The sequence below is a fragment of the Parasteatoda tepidariorum genome, chromosome 8 (genome assembly GCF_043381705.1).
Source record: "Parasteatoda tepidariorum isolate YZ-2023 chromosome 8, CAS_Ptep_4.0, whole genome shotgun sequence".
NCBI classification, from domain to species: domain Eukaryota; kingdom Metazoa; phylum Arthropoda; class Arachnida; order Araneae; family Theridiidae; genus Parasteatoda; species Parasteatoda tepidariorum.
This window is the reverse complement of record NC_092211.1, coordinates 610,421-622,438: the sequence shown is the minus strand read 5'-3', so window position 1 is coordinate 622,438 and position 12,018 is coordinate 610,421. Positions and strand designations below refer to the sequence as shown.

The following is a 12,018-nucleotide window of genomic DNA, read 5'->3' as shown; positions in this document are numbered from 1 at the left end:
TCGTTTATTATTATTTGAACCACATGAATGGAAATATAACTTTAGTGTGACATTGACAGTGTGTTCGATTCTCGGAAGAAATCTATTGCCATCAAGATATGAAATGAATGGTCAGCTCTACCCTTCCCCCTTCAAATTACTAGTAAATAAACCTGCCCCAAGATTCCACCACTCACATTACCTCCTGCTGGAGGATTAATTACAGTTTTAATACTGGCACCGTCATTCCTGTCCCAGATTTTAGATGCTCTTAAGGGGTTGCTAGGTTAGATGAGCTATCCTTCACATTTCTGCTGGTATTTTAAATAAAAGTTTTGATAATTTGAAATGTGATGGCTACTTTATCGGGATTAATGATACGATATTACAAGCTAATTTTAGGGAAAGTATCTTCCTGTAAGGTTTAAAAAATTAGCATAAATAAAGAGCATATAAAAATAAAAGTTTATTAAAAATTGAAATAGGATTATAAACAGATTCATAATAAAAATCTGCTTTTTCTTTTCTATTGTGCAGATTTATCTATTAATTTATTCATTAATTTTAAATATTATTAAGAAAAGTTGTTGTTTCTTTTTTTTTTTTGCCAATACAAATGTTTTTAATATAAAATATTCAAAAAAAAAGAAGAAAAAAAAGTAATAAAATATATTTTTCTTTTGCTCTTGATATGGCTCCAAAGAGAGTTTTTGATTCTTTCGTGAATTTATATTTTAATATTCGTGAATATGCATTTCAATTTTCTGCAAAAATATTTTTGGTTCTTCGTTAAACTTTAATACTTTAAATTTTTTTACGATGTTTGGTCATATAAACTTAGAACATAAATTTGACCTTTTTTATTTTTCAGTTTTTTTTTCTTTTAAATTTGATATCTATCAATTTGTATTCTGACACGAAAGTAGTTTATTCACGATTCTCAGAAGAAAAAAAAAATTTAAAACACTTTTCTTCTTTATATTGCATTCGGTAAATATTTTAAGAGACATAGATTTCTTTTATTATAGATATTTTATGGCAATTAAAAATTAAGTACCTGTTTTTCGTCTGTTTTAGGAAACAATATAAAGAAAATCTCGCCGTATTTATTAAAAAGTAGGATTAAAAGCAAATTACAAGTAAAATAAAAAAAAACAATCTTTACAGATATTTTGTAAATAAAGTACGTATTATAAACACAGTAAGTAAAACAGGCATTTTTTTAAAAATTTTGAATATTATTGAGAAAGATTTTTTTTTGAAAGATACCCTCACAAAAATGATAAATGCGCCCTACCTTAGACTTAACAAAAAAAAACTTACATTTATAATATGAGACAAGAACACTATGAAGAGACATTTAGGAATTTATAATCATTCATTTTATTCTAATTTATTTTAATTTAAATTACTTTAATATGAATTACTAGTCGCGATGAAAACGTGAATTCGAAAAGGTACTAAATTGAAATAATGTAAAACAACTGACTGAGTAATAACATTGAAATTTGATTTATCTCAATAATACACGGAAGTAACTCACTATCTTACAACAAAGATATTCAAAGTTTAGTTAAGGGTAATTTTTGCGTATAAAGTAAATATAATACTGACATATTATATTAATATATAAATATCTTATGAAATATGAAAATATTTTTATTGAAATTCCTATGGTAAGATGCACAGTCTTATTGAATGATGGGATGTGTGCCCAGGTATTTAGATATGTTGACCGCAATTCTGATAGTTTTAATGTAAACGTGTTTTAGACGCAGTACTTTTCGTTAATTAACTTAGTGATATATTTGTATTAAATTAAATTAATTTTTTATCCTAATTATTTTCTTTTTCTTCTTCGTTTTATCAATTTACTTAGTAGTTTAATTAAATGAAATTATTTTACACATTAACACTAAAAATTAAAGATAACCAAAGTAATATGTTCTTAAAAAAAATTTTTTTTTTAGTAATATAGATAAATAAATATATATCAAAAAACATAAAGATGGAAAAAAGGGATAATTTTTTTATCACATCGCGTACCACAAGAGTATATTTTAAAATATATATTCTATAATGTTCTTGAATGAAAGTATAAAATTAACATTACTACAAATTAAATATTTTAATTAAGGAGATCGTATAACTAAGGAGATCGTATAAAGAGATCGCAAGGAGACGCATAACTCAAAATAAGATTCAACATTCAGTTTAGATTAAGTTCAATGTATTTTTAACCTTAGGACATTGATATTTAGTGAATTATAATAAATTTTACGAACGTTGAATCATAAAATAGGTTTTGAAACTTTGGAAATTCGGAGTGATAACCTCCGAAAAAAGCGATCAGAAAACTACATTGATTTAAATTTGGCGCGTTTAGAAACTTAGATGCGTAACTCAAAATTTCTGATTTCCCTCCCAAAACAAATTATAATAGTTTTTTTTTTACTGTGCTCAGGGGCTACCGTGGGCCGTAGGTTGTACAGCTCTTGTAGTGTAGTATTTCTGGATCAAGCGCCCTAAGCCCTTGTTCGTATTATAGTGCTTTTAGCTTTAAGAAAGTTAATAAGGGTTGCTTAATTTCTGAAAATTATAAACCGTTGTAACTTACGATTTAATAATGAAATAATATTTTATGTGTTATAACTTACTGTGTATGATTACTATTTTGCTGTTTATAAGCATTTTATTATATTTAGGACCATTTCTATTATTTATAATTACTTATTTCATATTTGCAATTGATAAAATGCTTAACTTATCACAAAAACTTTTAATTTTAAAGTTACAATAAGTATCTAAATTATGTGTAATAAATAAGTTTCAATAAAAAGGTAAAATGCATGAAATAAACTTTAAACTTTTGTTTTGTTAAGTAGCTGTTAATTTAAGTAACAGCATTTTTTAAAGGCTTGTTAGTTTACGTAATCTTGAACTCAAATGAAAAAAAATTTGTATAGCAATAAAAAAAACCTTTTTCCTTTTTTTTCTTTCCTGATTGTCTAGACTTTTTTTTCACTGTTGCAGATTTATACATTTTAAAAAACAATCTTTTCTTCTCTTTTATATCATCTTTTACAATAAATTATAATTTGCAAACACAAGCAGTACAATACGTTTCTTTTTCTTTTTTTATTTAAATTTAATAATTTCTTTCTAGAAAGTTGTAGTTTCAATCGTTGTGCTTTATTGAAATAGATTTGTAGCAAAATTTTCGTGTTTTGTTACTCTCTTACATTGAACCCAACTCAGAAGACAAGGGTGCAAAGTAGTTGCACTTTATTTGTCATTTGAGGATTTAATTTTAGAATTTTTAGTTATACAATTTCAGTGTTGTCGCTCTAGCCATAAGGGTTACTGAGGATTTTTTAAAATAAAAAATTCGCGGTTTTAGTGTTTCCAGATGCAAAAATTTGTAATTAAGCGAATTTTTAGTTACTAAATTGTTTTTATATTTTACGATGTTTTTTCTTTCTTTTTTAAAACCTTATTATTTACCATTGTGCATGTAAAATGAATTATGAAAATGTCACTCGGAAAAACTTTTTCTTTCATTTGTTGCATAAATTTGCAAAAGACTTTTTTAATTGGAGTTAATCGCATCAGATAAGGATAATCTAAATTAATAATACAATATTATTTGAATAAAATCAATAAACGCGAGTATAATAATAGCTAATGAATACAACAAAATAGCTTTAGAAATACTTAGCCAATATTTAAAAAAGAATTTCACTACAGAGAGAAAAAATTATGCAAAAGTTTTGTTTTTTTCCTTCATAAATTTTTAATTTATCATTTTACTAACAATATGAATTTTTCAAATATCAAACAACAGTTTAAGAAATAACTGAAAAGTTTTTTTTAGTCAAGTATTTTCTTAATGAAATTTTTAACAATATTTTTTTAAAAATAATGTGATTTTAGAAATTTTTTAATATTAATCTTAATGATATTTATTCCTAAAATATAACAAAAGTTTAAAGAAGAAAAGAAAAAATAATCAAGCATGTGTCGATATTACAGTTCAGAGGTTTCCAACTTACATGAGGTAGGGGGCCTCTATTAAAAACACCAGTCAAATGGCTTGCAGCAACTTTCTCAAAATTGTGTATAGGACTCTTTTATGTTTGAAGCAACATTAAGTATTACTGTAAGATTCTTTTAAAGTGCATAACAAAGGTATTAAATTACAAATCAGAATACGAAGCAGATTTTTACCTGAGAAATAAATATTTTTGCACCGTTGGCATTTTTTCTATTTCAATTCAATTTTACTGACTTTTTTGTATTAATACTTTCAGAACACAAAAAAATACTGAATTACTGATATACCTTCCTTTAAAACGAAGTCCATAAAAAGTTAATTTCAGTTATAACATGAAAAATACCTAGTGCATAGCTTCATTAAAATACTTAGTAAGCTAATTAGGGTTTTATAACAATATTTTTAAACAGCGTATCTGCTTAAATAATAACATTTTCTCACAACTTATTAAAAAGTCCAATGCGAATAAAGTAAAACTTGTAACGGTATTGGCAATTTAGTATTTTTCTGCAATTTTTAGAAATGAATTTGAAAAAGGAATGAAAAAAATGTTAAAATTCGTTTTCCTTACAAGCCAAAAATGGTTCAATTATAATTAAATTTAATAATTATAAAAAATTACTTTTAAACAAATATTTTTTTTATTTTTTAAATGCGTGCTAATATTTTATGATTCTCTTAAATAGTTCTGAAAATATTGTGATATAATCAAAATGAAAAATTAACAAGAGAATAGAAAAAATGTGCATATCTAGAGGAAAGCATATTTTCATAATTTATAAAACGATTTCATAATTTATATATCTTGTGAGGCGTTTAAATTTAATTCTTTAACAATTTTGTTTAAAATAAAGCTTTTTAGTATTTGGCACGTGTAGCATGAAAAAATGTGTGCCTTACTAATTCTTTGAAGCTAATCTTAATTTATTGAATTTAAATTGCAAGTAATGGTTTTTAAGGTTAATATTTTTAATAAATTTTTGTAAGCTCAATCGATATTGAAGTAGATAATTTTTATTAGAGTTGAAACAGCACTCCTTTTACTCATTAAATTATAATTATTAATTTATTCAATCGCTTATCTAATTTTTTTCATTGATAAATAAATAGTTTAAGACTTTTATTTCTAAATTTTTATGTAACAGCACAGAAGGTATACCGTATACTATTTGTCTTCTTTGAAAGATATATTTATGATATTCTTCTTATTGAATAATTAAAAATTAATACTTAGTATTATTCCTTAGAACTTTCAATTATTATAAAAGATAACTGTTCGAGTAGTTGTGTGTACATATAAAAAATCAGCCAGTGAATAATGTAAGGCTCCCTAGTAAGTACTTAACCCAGGGTTACCCCCTTAAAAGAAACAAATACTTTTCGAGAAAAAATTATTCAAAAATCAATCACAAGAATTATTTCCTTCCCATTAGAATTTATATTCTGCTACAAATGTAAATTTTCACTTTAAAAAAAATTTTTTTTTTTCAAATTGACTCTTTAGTTTTCGATCTAAAACATTATATCAAGAAAGGTCCATTCACTCATTAGTTCATGTTAAGCCCCTTACACAAAAGGAGAAGTGATAATTCAATGACGGACTGAAAAAATGAATGTAATGCGGAACAAAAATTAAGAAAATAATACAGTGTTCCCTCGCCACTTCACGCTTCATGTTTTGCGGCTTCAGTGCTCCGCGGGTTTTTCCAAAATATTCATCAAAAACTAAAAATGAAAAAATACAACCATGTCGGCAGCGACATTGCGTAAAGAAGCGTTGTTTCATGTTGATGCGCGAGAGAGAAGGATCCCAGCATGTCAAACAAAGAGATGAGTTGACTCAGAGTACATATACTACGGGCTCTCATAAAGGCCAGGCTTCAAGGCTCACAAAGACCGTGTGACTGTCATCACAGCTGGCAATGCTGCAGGTTTTATGATTAAGGCAGGCCTTATTTATAAAGTCAAAAATCCACGGGCATTCAAAAACAAAAATACAATTCTGTTGCTCGTGTTCTGGATGCATAACTCCAAGGGCTGGATGACGAAACCTCTCACCCTTGAATGATTCCTCCACTGCTTCATTCACTCCAGCTGTATCTGGCTGAAGAGGGCCATCCCCCTTAAGGTCCTTCTCCTGATGCACTGTGCAGGAGGCCATGCAACAGACCTGCAATATAATGGTGTGCAGGTAGAGTTTCTGCCCACGAACACTACACCTCTTATTCAGCCGATGGATCAAGGGGTGTCTTTAAAGCACTCTACACTCGATTTTGTAATTAATCTTATTAATTAGTACAGACATGTTTAAGTAATTATTTATACTGTTGTAATTTTTGTCTTAAGTGTGTAAATACTGTTTACATATTTAAAACTTTCGTGCATACACGAAAATTCCTATTGGCAAATCCTACTTCGCGGTTTTTCAGCTTTCAGAAGGTTCTGGTTCCCATTAACAGCGAAAAACGAGGGATCGCTGTAAAGAAAATATTTACTAATACAACATTTCAAAACTAGGACTTAAGAAATATTTTTTTTTCATTATTAAAGGTAAATTGAAATATTAGAATTTATGAGAGTCTTAAATTTTTCAATATCATTAAAAAGCAGGGGGAAAAAAATATAATAAACAGTAAAATTCGTTTATTAGTCACCAAAAGTTCTTAACTTCCCTTCTTGGGAAACATGCAATTTTGTTAACACCTGTTGCTCCTTAATTATTTTGAATGGAGTTAAAGGGGACGACTTTCCCCCTTCCTGTCTCTTCATTATGGGTTAAAAAACGCCATTCTGAAAAGTCTCCTAATGAAAGGCCACATTTTCTACAATACTGTAGGAATTATAAGGTTAATAGGCCCACCATGAATCGTCTGGCCATTCTCAGAATCGTCAAGTAAGACCACACACAGCCATTCATAGATAAGCCATTCTATAGCCTATACGAGAGATAAAATCCAGGAGTACGATAAAGGCGTGACGTGAATCGAGTTAAATCAGGTCCTCACAGGTTACTTCTTATACACTAACTCTAAAATTTATTTAAAGTTCGTGTCCTTCTGTCTCGTTAAGACGTACATTCCGAGTTGGAAGTGGTAAAATATGGAATGTTTCACACCAGAAGAATCCGAATTCTTGAAAATTGTTTATTTGAAAGTAACACCGAATGATAAACCTTTAGATGAATTTTTTCTTTATGATATTTATGAGGAAAGTATAGTTTTGGACTACCCCGATAAGCTTAAAGAACTTCTTGAACTTGCGAATGGAATGAAATTGGACTTTCTACAGTTATTCAAAAATAAGCCGCACATGAATGCTGATCTATCTCACAATTCTTTGATACGCAATCCCAGAATTTACATACTGATTACTGACTTTGGTGGATTGAACGAATATAACAGTCGCTTGTGTGGATCATATTTACTTGGGGCTGCAGACCAACAGTTAATGTAAGTTTTCTTTAGCATTATGAATTAGTAACTTATTTTTATTGCAATTTAGTACTTTTATTTACTTTGATTCTTGATAACTTTTGATTTAATGATTAGTTACATAGATTGTTCTTTAAAATACTAATATATATAACTATATATTTATAATATATCTACTAAGATTTCTAATATAACAATTAACAGTTTATTTAAAAGTTGATCCATTGATTTATACGAAAAATTCAAATAAAATACTTGAAGAAGTGTTTTTTTTATTACTATATCACAAGATGATAGTTTAACTCTATTATTAGTAATTTTTAAAGAGACAGGGGTCTTACTCCTTCAATAAAAAAGTTCTTTTTCGTAAGCTTCCAATTAAATTTTATATATTAATTTATATATATATAGATAGATAGATAGTAAGAAATTAGAACAACAAAAAATGCACTTCCACTAAATAAACTTACACTTTTTCTGACAAACTAAGCTTCTTTTCCCTCAAAATATTGGAGGCTAATTACAACAAAGGGTCCCTATAGTTTAAACAACAGAGTGGTCAGACGCTTGGGATTCATAAATATAACTACACTTTTTCACGTCGGATATTATCGAAAAGTTAATTTTCAGTTCTCAAGAACTATTTGATTAATTTCTTTCAAATTTTATATTTTGTTTTTCGAATTGTGTAATTTAAAATAATGCATATATTTCTATACATTTTAATCCAAAAAAGAAAATTAAGTACCAATAAGAAATTATAAATAATTACATGCAATCATTTTTATTTTTCGAAGAATTATACAAACTTTACAGGCAATCCGTTGCATAACACTTGCAAATAAAAGTTCAAAATAAAAGTAAGTTCTTTTCTTTTAAAAAAATAAGTTCTTCTTTTAAGTAGCAAAAACCGCAAAAAAAAAACAAACAAAAAAAAAATTGATCAAAAGCCGAAATTTTTCACTGCTTTCCAGACAAAATTATAGGACTGCTATTTCCTTTGTATTGGAACAACTATATTTTCCACCACTGCCCCTAATGAAAAGGTTAGGGTTATGAAAGTTTAACTGAGTTAACTTTTCTCAAGTTTATACAATTCTTTTTCTGAAGCCTACAGGAGCCCTCCTATATACAAATCCTAATAGTTATTTGTTTTGTTAATAACAATTTGCTTCATTATACCAATAGTTATGCCTCCTGCTCGCTGCCAATCACCAATCCCGATGATTGCTTTGCAATAAATGTTGTTTCCTATCACTAAATAGTTTTTTTCTAAGAAAGTTGAAATTATTCACTTGAAATATATGTGCCAGAAAGAATTCTGATTGCTTACGCTTGTGACCCCCCACTTGCGATTTCCCACATTCATTTCTTTACACTAGATGCTTTTTTTGAGTCAAATTCGATTGGTAAATAGATCTTGTGAAATTTTACTTCCAATATTTTATTATTCAAATCTATTAATAAACATGAATATTTTTTCGTAATCATAACATTTAATATTGAGGGTATATTGCTTCAGCAAATTTTGTGAGTTTACAATTGTATTTCCGCTTATAATGTTTCCACTTGCCAAACAGGCTGATGTATTGAAAAAAAAAAATGTCGTGCTCTTATATCGTTGTGTGTGATTGCTAAGTTCTTAATATTGTTAGGTTACAAATAGTAACTATAGTAATACAAATAGTAATAGATAATAATGTTGGTGTAAGGTAATATCCAAAATAATAATAAATGTGGAAATTTTTGTTGGAAATGTGTATCTTACTATGTGATTTCCCGACTTGTAAAAATTTTGCCAGAGTAAAATAAACACTTCGGCACCATCATTATTTTCATATATAGGTTGAAATCCTGATATGTGTTTTCTGTTCTAATGTATAAATCTCTTTGTTAGAACTTTCTTTAAAGTTTCTTTAACTTAGATTTAAAATTAACGGTGAACATAGATAAGGATCTAAACCAAATTTCCTTTGACTCTAAGTTATTGAAGAAAGATTAAATAAAGTTTTTTAAGACTGAAAATAAAATAAACAACGCGAGAATCAGCAGTCGTAAGCATGGAAAATTAAACAATACCTATGGATGACTTAGGAGGACACTACCTGGCCAAATTATTAGATGCACTATAAGCTGTAAAATCTTAATTATCAGGTGATACAATACAGCTTTATTGTTTTTACTCAGCTTTTAGCCAGTTTGCACTTGCTTACGTTCATGCATCGATTGTTTAACATTGCAATGCAATGCGTTAGGAACAAATACAAATAGGAAGTATATAAAAAGTCTCTTGAATAAAAACACATTACAAGTATTTTTAAATATAAAAGTATTGCATTTAAACTTGTGCAACAAACGCAATTATTAAAAAACTATAGTGTGTCTAATAATTTAGTCTAATTATTATGGTAACTATTATGGAAATTCTGGTTCAAACTCTATTTCAAAAAATTCTTCAAGGTGAGTAGGTTTTAGTGTTGTCATTTTCCGGGCTTCTTGAAATCATTAATAACATAAACTACATAGATTTGTCTGAGTTATTTTAAGAAATCCTGTTGTTTTCTGCAGAATATAAACGTCTTAGGCCAAAATACAAAATTTATGTAAAGTTATATGGTATAAAATTGTGAATTTGTCATTATCCTGGCTGTCATTTTCCTGACTTATGAATGCCAGGACATTGAAGTGTTACCAGAATTTTTTTTTTTTTTAAACTGCTAATACTGTAAGGAGGGAAAGTAAATATTAACCTAATACTAAGTTTATGTATGAGTATGATCGTAATATGCTTGGATGTAATCAAAGTTATTATTTATTTAATGATTAGTTATTATACACAATTTTATTCTGTACATATCAACAACAAAATTTTTTTTGTTTCTTTTTACAGTGGATAAAAAGAATTAATTTAAGCAATTTATGGTCCATCTAACATAAAGCTTAAGTTGAGTTACTTACTATTAACTTAAAATGACTGTTTTTTAAACTTATAAGCTAATATGTCATTTTCCTGGCATTTAAGATTTGAATTTCTATTTTTTTTTTCCTGATTAAATATCAATAAACTACACTGGTGTCTGTAAGATATTAATAAGTGTAACTAAAGAAGTATACAAAAAAAAAAGTTAGGTTATTTTGAAGATTTTAAATTTAAAGAAATTCCGAATTGTCATGTTTAAAAAAAATCACCCATATATATATATATATATACAGTCGAACCCCGCTATAGTGAACCGTCTGCGGACTCAGTAATGTGTCCACTATAACCGATGGTTCACTATATCCAAATTTTTTGAAGAATACTTTTTGCATAAGACAGTTGAATGATTGAAAATTGGCTTTGCAACTTTGCATAAGTTATTTAAAAAATTATTAACTAATTAACAGATAATAAAGTAAAAATTGATGGAAAAAGTAATTACGTCGCTAAATATTAGTTTTATTTTCCCTTTTTATGAAAAAAATTTGTGATTTTTGATTGAACACAATTTGACTTTAAATTGAGTTCATCAATTTTCTTATCTACAATGTGCAAAGAATGCAAGATTTTTACAATTTGAACAATATTTCGAACCATCTTAACAAAGCATCTTCTACGTTTTCTCTTTCAGCTCCAAGCAGTTTTTTCGATGAAACCATGTTTTTGTCGTATGCCGCAAGAATTGCTCTTCGATTTTTTCAAATGTTTGAAACTGTAGATTTTGACAAGGAAAATTCCTTACACAGGGTCGATTGATTGGTTCCATCATCAATACGCTTTACAATTTTAACTTTGTCCTCTATCGAAAGCGCTTTTCTCTTTAAGAGAATTTGCTATTTTCACTGCTTTTGAAATAAAAATCTTGTCTCAAATAGATAATGTAAGAATATGAAGAGAGCAGCTGTAGAATGAGTTAAATTGTTCCCCTTCTTGATTGTCAAGGGGTGATTTGTAAAGAATATGGTTTGAACAGATAAGAAAATTCCAAAAATTCAGCAGGTGGCCAAGTTAACTAGTTGTAGAGCAAGCTTGGGGAAAAGAGATAAAGCGAGGCTTGTCAGGGAGGGGGGAGTATAAGATAAATGATCTGTTTGACATTTATTACAGTATAGTTAGAAGTGATAAGCATAAAGGAGAGTAATATGTCACATTTTATAGGAATGCATTCATTTCCAGTCCCAACACCTACAAGTTTAAAGATGGAGGACTGAAAAAGATATTTAAAGAAATGAAATTTGAGTCCACTATAACCGAGTTTCCAAGTTCTAAGCTGTTCACTATAAGCGTTGAAAATAACATTATTTAAATAGGAATTCGGACGGGACCGCTAAAAAAGTTCACTACATCCGAGTGTTCACTATATCCCAGGTTCACTATAGCGGGGTTCGACTGTATTTTAGTCTAATCTAACTACAGCCCTCTGAAACATATCAATAACAGTGAAGTAGAAATATATATTAACTCCTTAACATACAAAAATTGCTATTTCAGTTTGAAAAATTACATGACAATCAGCAACTGTTTAGATAATTGTTTTTTATTTGATAAGAATTTTGCATTTTATAGCATAAATA

The 12,018-nt window shown here is 28.0% G+C and overlaps 1 protein-coding gene across 1 annotated transcript in view; it reads left to right on the top strand.

Annotated features, from left to right (window-relative positions):
- Positions 1-6,833: 6,833 nt before the first annotated feature.
- LOC122272482 (uncharacterized) overlaps positions 6,834-12,018 on the top strand; it is a gene marked incomplete in the record, with an annotated part of 6,298 nt that continues 1,113 nt past the window's right edge. Inside the window, 1 exon segment of the mRNA XM_043056230.2 lies at positions 6,834-7,483. Coding sequence (XP_042912164.1) covers positions 7,133-7,483 — 351 coding nt within the window.